The sequence below is a fragment of the Labrus bergylta genome, chromosome 6, assembly GCF_963930695.1.
Source record: "Labrus bergylta chromosome 6, fLabBer1.1, whole genome shotgun sequence".
NCBI lineage: Eukaryota > Metazoa > Chordata > Actinopteri > Labriformes > Labridae > Labrus > Labrus bergylta.
The window spans coordinates 8333638-8349380 of NC_089200.1; the positions used below are offsets into that span (position 1 = coordinate 8333638).

General features: G+C 39.7%; 1 protein-coding gene across 1 annotated transcript in view; it reads right to left on the reverse strand.

Moving 5' to 3' along the window:
* The window catches only part of LOC109986572 (regulator of G-protein signaling 8), a 32030-nt gene that overhangs the window by 3862 nt on the left and 12425 nt on the right, over window positions 1-15743 (reverse strand). The window contains exons 2-4 of the mRNA XM_020637281.3: window positions 10368-10478; window positions 7696-7757; window positions 495-661 (exon numbers count right to left, since the gene is read on the reverse strand). Coding sequence (XP_020492937.1) covers window positions 495-661; window positions 7696-7757; window positions 10368-10468 — 330 coding nt within the window. The 5' untranslated portion in view covers window positions 10469-10478. The remainder of the gene's footprint in view (window positions 1-494; window positions 662-7695; window positions 7758-10367; window positions 10479-15743) is intronic.

Sequence of the window (15743 nt, forward strand, 5' to 3'; positions counted from 1 at the left end):
TACTATCATACTTAGCTGTTACTGCTATTAATTATTTAAATCTATCTTATTTATGTCGTTGTTGCTTCTCTGTTTGTCTCTATCCTTATCCTTCTATCCCACTTATCAAGCCCATCGGAGTCTGTTCATCATGAGTCTGGTTCCGCTCGAGGTTTCTGCCTCTTAAAGGAAGTCTTTTCTTGCCACTCTAACTTTTTTAAAAGTTGCTTAGTGCTCATGATGAATTCATGTTGGGTCTTAGAAATAATATAACAAAGACTGAGGTCTTTTACCAGCTCTTTGTAAAGTGTCTCGAGATAACATTTGTTATGAATTGGCGCTATATAAATACAGATTGATTGAATATGTGGAGAATTGGTCGAAATAATAAAGCTTTAGTTGTGTTGAAATGTTACCAAATTTAAGGTCAATGCTAAAAGAAACAGTAAATGAGATTCAGAATATGAATAAATGACAAAATGGCCCTATAGCATCATTAAGAGACGAGGTCACACCTCTCGTGGTGCCTGGATATCAATGAACTCCTTGAAGATCTTGTTTGCTCTCGACACGAGTTTGGTCGAGCTCTTGACCTTTTTGTACTCTTCGCAGGCCATCCAAAACTCGATATTCTCGTCACTGAACTCCGACTTGAGAAACGTCCGGAAAGCGGCCAGACCATCTGCGAAGGACACATGAATCAGTGCGTAAAGGGAGGAGGTAAAGACAACAACAACAACAAAAAAGCACAGCAAAACATGATTGATACTGCAGTGTGGCACCTATTTCCGTATACAGCAGATGAGAACTCCCCCTTCTGTTTTTTTTCTCCATCATGTGACATTCAACAATGTCCTTCATCCGTTGTTGATGTTTTTCTAGTGCATACACGCACTTGTTCCCAGAAGCGGGAAACGGCGCTCTTGATCAGAACACACAAACAAATAAGGAGAAAATACTCCCACAGAGAAATTTTTTTTGATTATGTCTTCATCAGTCAAGATAAGTGATCAATTTATGTGCTCCCCTTTCACAGTATCACAGAGGAAACTGATGTTTTTCTTACAGTCTGGGTCATGTTGACATGTCATGTTCACCCCTCTTTTTTTTTCCTGCTGTTTACCCAATAAGCTGGACTGAGAGGAAAGGATGCTCCATCTGTTCATATTCAATTAGCTGCTGCCACAGACCCGGATACACACCTCTAATGAGCGAGTGTTCATGCAGGTTTTTTTGGGCTTCATACAGAGAAACACTCTGACTTATGTCATCCCATATGTTTTAGGGTCAGCGGCTCAAACACAGACACCCAAAGGCGACAGGGAACCTTCAAGCTTTTTAAGCGCTGCCTACTTCCTTTTGGAACTTTTTGGAAAGCACATCAAAAATGGGGTTTTCCCCCTTCATAATCTATAACATGATCTATCACATTTCCAACGGTCACAGAGAGCGAAAGACATTGGAAAGAATGCAAACCTCTTTACTCTACAGTTGTTTTTTTAACTTCAGTTGCATAATTTCTTGCAACTGAAAACTGCGTCAAACTTTGAAAAGGAGACAGTCATGGACACAACAGTTTAAAAGCCCTTTATCTATTAGGTCAAGCGTGATAACTTTGTGATAAGTGTTCTTTGATCGTGTAGTAAAAAGGACCTTCTGAGAAATACATAACTGATCAGAACCTTCTTTGTTTTTTCATTTCAGGACCGCAGTTACAACACAGCATTTACATATCAGTTGATATAGAAAACCTCTTAAAGAGGACATATTATCCCCCTTTTCCACCTTTTCAAACAGTCCCTTGTCATCTAAATGAAACATCTGTGCTGTGCTTTGGTCAAAATATAACATGAATCAAGCACTAAAGGCGGTTTGTGACCTTGTATGAACCAGCTCTCTCAGAACTAGTGATGTGTCGGTCATGAACGATTCGTTCAAAACGAACGAATCACCTGGGTGAACGAACTGAACTGAATCACTGACTGAAAAGAGTCGTTCATTTCTCAACTTCAGTTGCGCTCTCCTCTCTCCCGTCTCGCGTCTCTCTCTCCAGACCGAAAGAGTCGCTCAAAGCCCGTCCTCCCTCTCCTTTCATGTCAGTGATACGTACTGACTGAACCAACAGGACGGAGTCGGTCGGTAGCTCTGTGTCGCTAAAGCCCGCCCCTACTTCTCCCTCTCATGTCTCCAAAATTGAGGAAGTAGAAAATATAATATTTAACATTTAGGTGTCGCGAAAATGTTTGTGCTTTTTATAGCTGCTGTCAGTTTGCAAACGGCTTTTATATCCAACTTAATTTCACTCAGCTGACTGTTTTAACATCTACTAACGATCGTGTTTCAGTCAGTACAGTGTGTGTGTGTGTGTGTGTGTGTGTGTGTGTGTGTGTGTGTGTGTGTGTGTGTGTGTGTGTGTGTGTGTGTGTGCGTGTGCGCGTGCGCGTGTGTGTGTGTGTGTGTGACTGAGGCTGGTGACTCGCAGTCTCGCTCGTTCACGTTCATGTTCACTGAACGAACTGAACGAGCGCTCCGACGTGAATCACTGAACGAACTGAGAGGAAAAGCGGAGCTCTTGTTCAGTTTGTTCAGTGAACGAACTGAACAAGAGCTCCGCGTCCGAGTCACTCTCTTCCTCTCAGTCAGACAGTCAGTGAGTGATTTGTGTACTGAACGTACTGAACAGAACGGTCGGGGAAAATAAATGTGATTGTTTTAGCAGCTTTCAGTTTGCAAACTGTAACTTTATCCAACTAAATTCTCAGCTCATTGGCTTATTATTCACCACCGGCTGTTCTCAGTACGATTGCGAGCAGAACTAAACATTCGGCCGTGTTTCAGCTTATTAAATTCTGATTCACAGACAGAGCTGCAGAGAAGTACTGAACGATTCGGTGAACGAATCTTTTGAACGAATCACTTTACTAAACTGATTCTACTGATTCATTACACTGAAAAGAACTGCTTTTCACATCACTACTCAGAACGCTCTGTTTTGCTTTGTGTGTCTCTTTAAATGCAATGAGCCTCCCTTGGGAGTGGAGAGCAAATCTGAAACAGAGCATTTCTCTCAGTGTTGTAAGACTTATGCAGACCACACACATTTTGTGGGTCAGTAGACACTCAGGTTACCCAAATATATGTTCAAAAACACTGTCAAAGTGGATTTTTCTTAAAATGACCCCTTTAAGACAGAATCCCCCAAGAGGGCAATAAACATATCCTAGTTTGCTTATCTTACTGATGAAGGAACTACATCCTTTTAATAATAAGATAACTTTATGTATAAAGCACCTTTAAAAACAGATGTTTACAAAGTGTGTGACAGACAAAGAGAAGGTATGAACGCAGGACAACACCAGAGCAGATGTCAACAGTCAGGCCAAACAGAGTACACAAAGAATAGAAATGCAAATTACAGGAAAAAGAAGAAACAACAGGCAGTTAAAGCAATCAAGCAATACAATTAAGGAACATTAAATAAAAGGTCAAAAGTTAACAAGATGATGACATTAGTACAGGATTAAAGAAGAAGAGGGCGATGACATGACATCACAGGCACTTATAACACAATAAAGATAAAAAGAGAGACAGTTAAATACAAATATAAAAGCAAGACAGGACAGAAGAGTCAAACATTAAGAGCAGGCGTAGGAAAGGATGGATTAATAAAGGTATTTAGAAAATGGTGATGTGACTTGAAAGCAAATCTATAGAGAACAAACCATATGACGTAATTTTGGAGGCCAACCCGGAAGTAGCGTGACATGACATCATGGGGTCGAATGAGAATTCGCCTATGGGATTTTGGATCGTTGCAGAAAATAAACTCTGTGGCAAACGCACGTTTCTGAAGCGTAGGCATTTTGTTCAGCAGGATAATCTTCACAGATTAACACAATTTTCATGATGTTTGAAGCGTTAATGCGGCCAACAGAAATAAAAAGCTAACATTATGCTGCAAGTGAACTACGCCACGGTCGGATGATTGTGATGTCACTAGCGTTATGCTTCAGACGACCTTCGATAAACTAATCCGCGTAGCTTAATAAATTGTTTACTAAACTGATATTTGCCTTAACCTAAAGATTAAACCGACATGAGAGGTACTAGTGAGAGAGTTCCCGGCCTCTGTGTCCGGCGTGATGACGTTTAATGTTCCCGACAACCACTGTAGTCACATTTAGCCACTTGCTAGCAACCGCCTATTTAAAGACGCGTAAAAACTGCGGGTATTACCTAACGTAGTTCATGTGGTCTAACAAAACGCCAACATCTCTTAAGTTTGTGTTAACCACAGACCTTATTTCAGGCGTCTAACCACAAACCCATTCAAAATCCCCATTGACTTTTAGACGTTAGACCCCATGGCGCTCAAATGCTAGCTTACTTCCGGGATTTAGGACTCATTCCTGTGGCGCTCTATAAAAGGGAGTTTTTAGAAATTATGTAAAAGATGTCACTGAATCTGCTCTCATGCTTGCACCTATTCATAGTTTTGGACCAGGATTTAGCTCTTAAGCTGCACTATCCTGACAAGGTAGTCTTCAGCTACGTCTGTCTGCTCTTGCATGCTATACAGATAGTGTACACTGTTTTCAGAAGCATTTTTTCACTTATTTCTACAGCAGATATAAACATGCTTACAGCCTGGTTAGAAAGGCAAATTTGGTATCAGTAGCTAAGGTATTTATTGGTACACACTTTAAAAGGAGGGACTTGTTTTACAAGTGATCAGTTTTTATTTTAAGAGTTTAGGGATGTGGCTGATTTGACAGGTGGGTGTGTTGCAGATTTTTGCCAGGAGGCTACAGGCCCGTCTCAGCTCCAAGTCTTTGACTGTTATTAGATTTACCAAATGTTAGGTTAAGGCAGCATTTCCAATGTCCTGACAGCCGTCATTGGACTCCAAAACTCAGCTTCAGAATCCAATAGGTGGCAAGACTTAGACTACATCCATTTGTTTTAAAACGCGCTATAGTTAGGACTGAGACGAACCACGAATGTAGAGCAGGGTTCAGGCAGGTTCACACAATTTAAACATAAACTGAGTCAATGAAGCGAGAAGACTTAATGAGCTGACAGCAGAGTATCTTTGGACTTGAGATTAAAGAGTAACTAAACCACCAGACCACTTGTTTCAGCTAAAAAAAAAACCTTAGTATATGGGTATTAAGGAGTGTTGTTGATCGAGTCGGGTCCAAAGCTTGACATTTGAGTACAAAGTTTTTAAACCTGACATATTGTGTTAGAAATATGAAAAACAACTACCCTCTACAGGTTGAAACCCTGTCATCATCATCCGACTCAGCAAACTGTGGGAAGTAAAGTGGATTGAGAGAATTGATTATCGCTGAAATCAAAGTGGTTTGCCGTGAAATATGGTGAGTATAAAGTGCAAAAACTGTTTAAAAATGTTAAAAGCCATAACATTCAAATCCCCAAGGAGGGGGGGGGGGGGCACCATTCAAAGACGACCCCCATGCTCGATGCGTCTCTAGTCCTTGGCATCGGCTTTCTCAGAACTCGCTGTCTTTGCTAACGGTTCAAACGGATGCTGATCTGGACCGCGGTGGTCGTGGCCTGCAGGAGTCTGTGTTAGCTGGGATTAAAAAAAGTGTTTGACGTGAGCATTAACAACGATCACCCCCGACTTTTATAATGAATTTGTTTTCTGATTCCGGCAGATCCAGTCTAACGTAATGTATGACATTGAGAGCAAATGTCTGATCAGTGAGAAAGAAAAAAAGGGAACTGTAAACAAAACGACTGATGATAAAAAAAAAGTAAAAGGTTTACGATTACACAAATATTTAATTGCAAGTAATATGTTTTCTTGTAAGAGGACTTTTTTTTTTTTGCTTGAGTGAGATTATATCTCTCTCAATGTCTTATTTTTGTTTGCAATTTGAGATGTTTTGTGTTGATTTTTTTGGCACAAATATGATTCCGTATTGCAGAAGTGTCATTGCTGCTCACAAGTCGTCGCTCATGGCTGAAACTCTGGGGTTTAGATAGACTTTGAAATACATCAAAACAAGTAAGAGCAGCTGTGAGTAATAAAGACAACACAAGGATGCTGTAACTGATACAATAATCTGAGACCCAGGAGTGATCATTCAGCACACTGAGACCAGACAACACATTATTCAAACAATACATCGTAGGCTTACATAACATCATCTGTAAATGACATGATTTGGCATTTTGGATAACTACAATACGACCTCTGACACAATTAGCTTGAAAATCGCAGCACTCGTCGACTTCACAGAATGTCCTCACACTAACAAGACATGTATCAGCTGACATTTTGATCAGGTCGTGCTCCAAGCAGTCACACAATCAGCTGTACACACTGAGCAGTGACACTACGATGCAGCTAGTGTAACACTCTATTCCTTACTTAGACACAAATCAAAGCTGAGGTCAATTTAATATCCTATCAAAAGGAACATTCAGTACCGTGTCTCAGGGATACAACATTACTCATGTCGTGTATTTGTCTTTGTGTTTTGATGCACATGCTGTAGTTCACCTCACTAATGCTTGGTCAATTGAAACAGGATACAGAATGTGACTTTATCTCTCTGATGGTTATGTGTCAAACAGAGGCGTTATGTCATGACCTCGATCAGAACATACGGACATATGTTCATGTGAGTGCCGCATGCAAAAAGCCTCCTTTCATATACTGTAGGTGTGCTCTGTCTCCCCGTCTTTGTTAACACAATATCTGATGTGATGGAAATAATCACTCTGATTACAGACCTGAGTGAAAAGTGCTGCATCTGGGGTTTGCAGTTTTGGACTAAATGATTAAATGTACCCGTGAAAGAGAACAAAATAAACACGTTAGATGTATTTGTCCTTTCTTTCTGCTCAAGTTTGGAGCAGAATTTAAGATGATTGCAATCTCGAGCACTGAAACATCGCTCAAATTACTCTGAGTGTTGCATAACACAAGATGGAAAATGAAGACACCTGTCAAGAGTTTTAATCATTAACTGACTGACAGCTGTAAAAGATGAAAAAAAAACCATGCTTAGATTATACACAACAGAAAGACATGCTACACACACACATACGCCTGATATACACACATGCACAAACAGGACTTCTGGACATGCTTAAACCTGGACAGATGTCAGAGAGAGGGTGCTCTGTATACCTGTGTTTACCCCGCATTACAGCACTGCTAACCATCAACCATGCAAGATGATAACAGACTTTGTCTCATCATCATAAGTGTGTGTGTGTGTGTGTGTGTGTGTGCCTACTATTTGTCATCATTCAAATGAAGAAATATAAGGAAGTGAACAAGCATCGAATCATTTGTTTTGCCTTTATTCTGCTAGTTCAGTGGATTTGCGTCGATGATGCTACATCACATAGTCTGAAAATAAACCCTTAACCTGATTGTGTAGATGTGTGTTTGTGGGTGACTTTGTGACATTGTGTGTTTTTGGTCCGAGGGCAAGGTCAGGGAAAAGTGTGTGACTCATTCTGCAGTAAGGAGCCCTCACAGCGCAGTGATGAGGCCCTTACTTTAGACCGGCTCGGCGGAATCTGGACTCTGGTTTTGTGCTGAGTGAAAAATAGAATCTGACAAAGAGACAGGAAAATCATATTTGTACAGCTTTATAGAGACGGCTTATTGTCTGCTCTATTTAAAGCAGATGAGACCGTTCCCTCTGAAAAACAAAACAGTGTACTTACATTTGTTAGAGAGAAGATGTTCAAAGGACTCGGACCATCGAACAACCTCGTCTGTAGACAGCCTGATGGAGAGAGAGCCAAAGGAAACTGCTTGAGTAAGATGCAAACCAGCCGCTGTGGGTTCATGCATTTTTAACACAAGATGATGCTGCATGTATTATTGAAGGGCAGCTCCTGATTTCTCCTCTGCTCACAGCTGCCACTCTGCACAAGACTGTGAAGGAGGAAGAAGAGGGAGATAGAAGAAGGGGAGCAACAGCAGCTGCTTGTTCATATTTTAATGAAGTGTTGGACCCATGATGGGAATCTTGGAGGTCAAGAGGGATGCTTTAATATCATGCACTCTGTTATATGGCGCATTAGTGTGTTTGTGTAACACTCTCTTGTGAACATAAAGGATCAGTAAATAGCCCTTTTTCTTATGCAGATCTCCTGCAATAACGCCATAAAGAAGGGGCCTCTGATTAATATTTTTACCCTGTACCAAACAAAGCAGGCATGTTTGATCCCTGGTGTTTCATTGTGGAAAGCTTTATAAAGGTTTCAAAGGAGGCAAATTGATAAAGTGTGATGACAGTTCAGACCAAAGAATCAATTGGGGACAAAAGTGATTTTTAAACATGTCATGAAAAATAGCATCGCTATCACCTGACCTTTCTCAGCTAAGCAAATCGCCATGTCTGTTTAGGTACATAGGTAATATCCTCTGTTTTAACAGCTAACCTTCTCATACCCAAGTCAGTAAGCCAGCTATTTGGATTCTTCTATGTCAAAGTTTTGAACAAAGGAAATACAGAATTATTTATTATAAGAGCCCATTTTTTTTCAGGACAGATGTCTTTAGACTTTTTGCCTGATGAAGGTCTTTTACCGAAACATTGCCAATAAATGTTTTTTTTTGTACGTTAGACAGTGTGCATACCTCTAAGTTGTTGATGTACACATTGCTCTTCTACGCACCTGTCTTATGAAATGTGCAACGTTTTTTTTCTATGAGGACAGATGTCTTTAACACGAGTATAAAGGCTCAGATTGTTTTCAAAAACATGCATCGCTCCTCTCTTCCATTCTTCTTGCTCCCTGATTATCACGGACATGCTTCAGTGTCTCAGTCTGTGGTGGCTGTAGCTCAACCCCAGCTGATCCGGGCTCTCGTCTGTGTGCAGCCCCTCTACTCTGACATCTCTCCACTAATGCTCGTCCAAAAGATCACGTTTGTGCATGGGTGAATTCCTGGCCTGTATGAATGTAGCATGTTGAAAAAAATTATCTTCTGGGATTAATAATGTACAGTATGTCTTCTTCTTCTATACCTATCGACAGATGCAATACAACATTGTCCACCAATACCGTCTTTGTACTTTTAATGATGAAGCTACTAAAAAAGTCGAGATTGCCTTGAACATGCTGTATTGTAGCGACTGATGTATCTTTCAGATTTCAGGCATGTATTTTAAAATCAGCCTTTTGAACATGATCATGAAATACATTTCAAAACTTACTGGGTGACTCTGCTATCAATACTTGCAATGGCTTTCAGAAAGAGGGAGGACATTTTTTCCTTGAATATTTTCACATTTACCACTTGTATCGTAATTAGGTTTGTCAAATGATCAAAAAGTTCAATCGCAATTAAAAAAGAAGAAGTTTTTACCCCAAGTTTGCATCTCAAAACTGTTTTTTGTTCTGATTTTATTTTGAATTGTTGTACTGTCTTAACCAAAAACAACTTTACTTCCTGTTTTGGTACAAACCAGCTTTTATTTTGATAGGGAAATTCTGTAGGATCGAAAGTTTCAATATTAACTTAACTACATAATAACGAACTTGTGACGTATTGAAAAGTAAATGAAAACGGCCAAAGACGACAGTAAAAAAGTGACATGTTTGATGTCATGAGGTGGATATCACTTTTGACTCGTCAACTTAGCTGTGTGAGAGTTTTTCAAAGTAAAATGAGCCATTTAAAGGTGCAGTGTTGTCTTTTCATTTCATGTCATTCATTTCCATCACTGTGCTTATAGGGAGATGCTGCGGTTGGTCATCTAGCTAAGCTATGGTGCGACTAAAGGGACAAAATAGCATGCAATAAAAAATAATCACTGCATTCATTTTGGGCCTTAATCCCATCAAGATTAACGCGTTCATGCTTACAGCCCTGACTGGAATGCAAAGCATGACTTAAAATGATAAGAAGGCATGGGCAACCCTCATGACTTATCTTGCTTGCACATTTCTTTGAGTTTCAAATAACAGAGTACTCGCAGCAGAATATCTGCTAATCTGTTAGTCAAATGTTTCTCTGCAGTACAAGCTGATATTTTCAAGGGCTTTGTTGACTCACTATGTTCTCTTACGCAGACCAAAACGAAGTTCATAAAGAAAAGATTACTATGCAAATATTTGGTCGAATTAAAAAAGCAGCATTGGGCAAATGGCTACAGGAGTGCAATACATTACACTGAATATCCCAGATAAACACTAAAGAACTTTAAAGTCCCTGACAGCGTTCCATTCAAATGTTATACAATTGTTAGTTTTATTTAACTTTCAAACTTTGGTGGCCAATGCTAGCATCCAGAGAGTTACTTAACACCACAGAAGCCTGTGTAACAATTTGTTCAAACTTTGCAGTCCAACAGGATTAGATAAAGGATCTTTGGCAGACTCACTTCAGACACCTGGCCGTGGTTTCGTGGGCAGGAGGAAGGAACTCGGAGAAGTCGCTGTAGGAGTCAGACTTGTGTGAGAGGCAGCCTAGTCTGGTCTTCATGGTGCTGATCCTGCAAGGAGACAATGCACAATACTCATTTTTTTCCCCTTCCAAACTATATACCTCAGCATACAGCTAAAGTCTTAGAACAAAGAAAGAGAATCCTGTGATGTGTGCAGTGTTTGCAGATGATGACTCATGGGTGTGTTTGTCACTTTAAATAGCATCAGCCAGCACCAGGATTATACACATGGAAATTGCAATGCAAACAGAGCTGAGAAAACATTGCCTTCATGTTTTGGCGCTGCATGAATCGGAAACTAAAGACCATTTATGTTCAGTCACATGCCCTGGATTAAAGTCTGCCAGGTATACTCTTCTAGTTGTTGTTAAGGTGGCTATTTATAATGTTTGATGCAGTTGGGGCAGCCTCTTTAGATTTATTTATGTAAGCGATGCAAAAGTTCTTAAATGTTGTTAGGAAACCTGATGAATACACCTGCTGAAAGAAGCAAGATGAAGAGCGATACGGCGATCTGACTGGACTGGATGTAGACAGCAGGTGCAACTCCATATGCAAAAAGCTGATTCAGTACAGCTCTGCCTCATTCAAAAGGGAGCTTCAGAAATCTGTGGTGTCCAATTTCACATCCTGATATGGCTTCTTATCGGGACAAATTGTGTTTGTAGCAGAAGAAAGTTTGTGTGTAGTCTACAGAATTTGGGAAACCTCCCCCGCAACATTTTGTGACTGTAGGTGAGTGCTGCTGAAGCTGAGATACAAAGAGAGAAATGTCTCTATGATTTCCCATGCAGACTCTAGCTTGAATTTTGTATGCAACTGTGTGCACTGTCTTAATTATTTGGATGTTGAATATGTTCCACATTAATGCTTATTATAGGTCATGGAATTGATTTTTCCATGCATGGCCAGCCGAATCATCGATTATGAAGCAGAAAAAATAAAAAAAGCTACAAACTCGAGGGATTTATTCAGTTGTTGGGTGGGAAAAATTTTGCCCGTTTACATCTCCTTGAGAACATGGTGTAATGTGTCTGAGTCCATTTATTCATTAAACCCTCATACCAAGGTTAAAACAAGGCTCTGTGTGGTCTGCTTTAAAGGGAATCTCACAACCAAATGTCCATTGTCCTTTTAGCAACGCTGCATGGACATGAAGCTTGCTTGGGTGTGGTTTATATTTATCTCGATTTAACCAGGTTATCAAGTTGAGATCAAGGTCTTCATTGCCCCGGGGGCAGGGAGAGACATTGCAAGAGGAAACAATACAGACATAGACAGAGATAACAAAAAGCAAAACCACAATGAGATGCATTATGAGACAACAGCACCGCCGGGGGTCGCTGGTTACCTGGAAACCCCCCAGTGGGTAAAATTGGAGTTATTAGAGTGCATTGGTTTTCAAGGTACATGGTCACTTGTCAACAGGTAAATCAGGCAACTGCTTGGGGGCCCCAGGCCACTTAGGGGCCCCTGAGGGCTGAAAAACTTAAAACCACAGCAGGAGCTCAAAATGTGCAAATTTTGCATCGACAGTAGGACACCTCCCTAATGGGGCCCCATCTGATAGTACTCACTGCCATTGCCCTGCTAAGCATCTCATGTATCACTCCTGTGAAAAACAACGTTTAGTCGATAAAAAGCACTGAAGGAAAGTTAAGAGGAAATGTCTGTTTGGGGGTATGTGAATTATTTTTTAGAACACCATGTAACTAACAGAACATTAATCTAGGAGTATGACATACAACCTCCAAAAGTAACCAATCACTAAAATAATAAGATATTAAGGATAACAAATCACAAACCATGATTGTATTTCCTAACCTGACAACCTGTCGATTGTAGTTGCAATTCCAGAACTCTTAAAATAATATTATCAGCAAGAAATATTTTGAAATCCAACTGGATTTTTATTAATTTACTAACCACACGTTGTAATTAAGGGCTGTAAAATTATTAAAATGTTTTTAATAATATTTGGAAGTAATATTTTCCATTACTTTGAATTTCAACAAATGTTTTTCTAAAATATTTCTTTTGTCTTAATCTAAGGGCACTTCACTTCCTGTTTTGATACAACCACACTTTTATTTTTAAAGTAAATAAGACATTTGTAGTAGAGTGAAGGCTACAACATCAACGTAACCACAGGGAAAAAGGAACTTGTTACTGATTGAAAACAGCTAAAGAGGACAGTTTAAAAAGTGACATGTTTGATGTCATGAGACTCGTGAGCTGAGCGGTCTGAGAGTTTTTCAAAGTGACGTGTCAAAGGAGCAGTGGTGATGTTCTTTGTGTTAGTGTCTTAGCTATGGTGCGCCTAAAGGGACAATCTGTCATGGCATTTAAAAAAACACTGACAGCCATTGTTGTGATTATTATTTCTAGCTTGATTGCAGAACCCTGCATGCGCACAAGTGATGTCCAGATATATTTTGAAGCATAGGGCCATTGGATTGAGAAAGTCTTTGATATTTGCCACTTCTAATGACGCTGAAAGCACGGAGATCAGCTGCATCAAATGGCTCTTAAGGTCAGACTGGCAGAATAAAGAATAAAGGATTTGCTGTCCTTCATACTGAAACATATTTCCCTCTGATGCAAGAAACCAATTTGTGGTTATATGTTTTGTGACGAATGTGTTATGTAAAATCTGCAGTGTAATCGAGAGGATTACTTTTAAAGAAAACATCTTTCTTCCCAATCATCCACTCTTCCAATCATTCACCTTAAAAAAAGATGTTATTTCATAAGAATCCAAAAGAATCCATTTTTCCTTCACTTTGCATGGTATCAGTACTAGCTTGAAGCGGTGGATGGTTTGGATGCTTGGACCTTGAATTGGGAACATTGCAATGAAATGTTCTCTTTATTAACAATGTGAAAGCCATTTGCAGGAATTAATGGGCTACAGCTGCTGCATGAATGCCAAGGCTCTTTAAAAATGTCCCTTCCTGTCGTCCATTAGTGGTTGTTTTCAAGTATTGTATAAATGTGTTTGTGTGTGTGTGTGTGTATCAGGGACAGGATGTGCATTGTTGTTTTCCATTTGACTAATGTATCAAGTTTCTGAAAATCTAATTGCATTTTGCTTGCAGTCAAAACTTTGTGTCTGAGGGGCAAATAAGAGCTTTTGCATTTGATAACTCCTTTGTGAGAACACGAGTGGAGGGGCGACATCAAAAAGTTGCACATTCTTCCTTCAAAGAACATTTTTTGGAGGGTGGGGTTGGGTTGGAGAGTAACTCGCAATCATTTTCTTCCACTATATTCCCACCTCAGAAATGTCCGGATGCAAAACACTGACGTTTTTTGCAGCTTGTTTCCGGGTGCGCTGTAGATATGATGCTCGCCTGCCCTTGAGACTCCTATGTTATGCATCAGATGTTTTATAAAAGGCATCAGAAGCACTGAACTGGAAAGGTAGTTTGCATGTCGTCTATGTGAGTCATCATCTGAAGGAGCGCTTCATTTGTTGATGCATGTTTATTTTCAGAGGGGATGCAAAAATAATGAGGTGAGATATTTTAAGAACAGCCATAAACAGACTGGATTTAGTACACTGGAGCAGGTCAGGCTTTTTCATCACATTTCTCCATAGGCTTGTGGAAGGATTTCAAAGAGTGTGGTCTGGATAACTTTTTTTTTTTTTCACATGGAACGCAGAATAACATCATTACATGAGAGCAGCATAACATGATTATTTTTTAATAGGAAAGCGGGAAGGCAAAAACATGTAAAACGAAGAAGGAAATGAACTTAAAAAGTCAGAGAACACAACATTCTAAACGGTTCTTTCTCTCAGGAGCGTGCATACGTTTATGCTTATAAAACTCACATGGCGACTTTAAGATTGTGCAACATAGTGAGTGCAAGTGATATTTTGGTGAAAAGGTCATCGCTAGAGAAAATGTCAGGGGGTAACTAAATCGGTTTCATGCATCCTTTCAAAAGCTATTTTTTTTCCCCCATCATATTTCATGGCCTTGGTCATTTGTAAAGTCTAAAGTGGAATGACTGGCTATGGGATGGAGAGAAGATCCCAAACTTCACATAGGTATTTTACAAAGTCAAGAACATTAGTAAACAGCTCAGAAGCAGATTATAAGAAGCCCTTGAGCCACTGAGGAAAACTTCAATTTAACTTCAGATTGGTCAGAAAGCTCCAGAAAAAAAAAATGTTGAAAAATGTTTTTTGTCAATTATTATTCATTCTCTGAATCTGATGAATATCCATTATGTTCTCTTTCCTAAATCGGTCAATGTCAAGGCTTGGTCAGCATCCTTTCACTTTAAAATATAAAGCTCTTGGTATCTTTTTTGCATCACTTTGCATGTGCAGACTTTCAAAATAAAGTAGATAAGTTAGAGGAAGTAAATCAGCAACATTTGGTCAAATAGCACCTCAACTAAAAAAGGGCAGGCTAATGTTAGCACGCTTTGGTTAACTCATAGCTTCACATTAAACATATATTGACACAGAATGGCCGTGATCCAGCTGGCAGGACTCAAGCTTTTCACTTTTCATTATAGAGAGTCATGACTCAGAGAGACATTTACACAGGATATACTTGATTTCTGCTTTATTTATTTATTTATTTGTGTAAAATGTTGCACATGTTTCCTTTAAGGAAGTACTAAGTGATGAAAGTTACATAAATAGCTAATGCATCCATACCGCTCAACCAGCACAACAAGTTGACTTTCCCTTTCACCCTTTAAGTGCTTACATTATGTAGAAAACACACAACTAGATTATAATAGAAAGCACAAGTAACTGAGACATGACTGTATGTGCGTATGATATCAGTGTCAGACGGAAATTAAATGTAACATGGAATATTAGAAAATTAAAACACTGACATATTGGGCTGTAGCTTTGAGACACCATTGGAAGTGGAAGCATGCTTTAAAAAATTACATATGGTTGAATCAGTATGTGTGTCTGTTTAGTTGCTGTCAAAAGCATCACAGCAGACTTCGCCCTCCCCCCTATTCTGTCTCCTCTCTCCTCACTTCTACGCCTCTGTTTTGACAAATCTGGATCTCTCTGGCTTTGTGCGAGCTGCATACTTCGTCTGCAGTATGCTGCAGACACGTGCCTCTTCTGAGCTATTTATAACAATCCCTGACAAATCCATGTAGTCAGGAGGAAACAGTGCATGATATATTCAGCCGTGAAGCGGGGCTGGCTCCTGGAGGAAAGAGGCTAAAAACAGCAACAGCACTCTAAAGGTCCCACATATACACAAGTACACACCTCATGAATTTCAAAGTGTAGGCAACTTCCGCTACAGACCTCCAGTGTGAGAC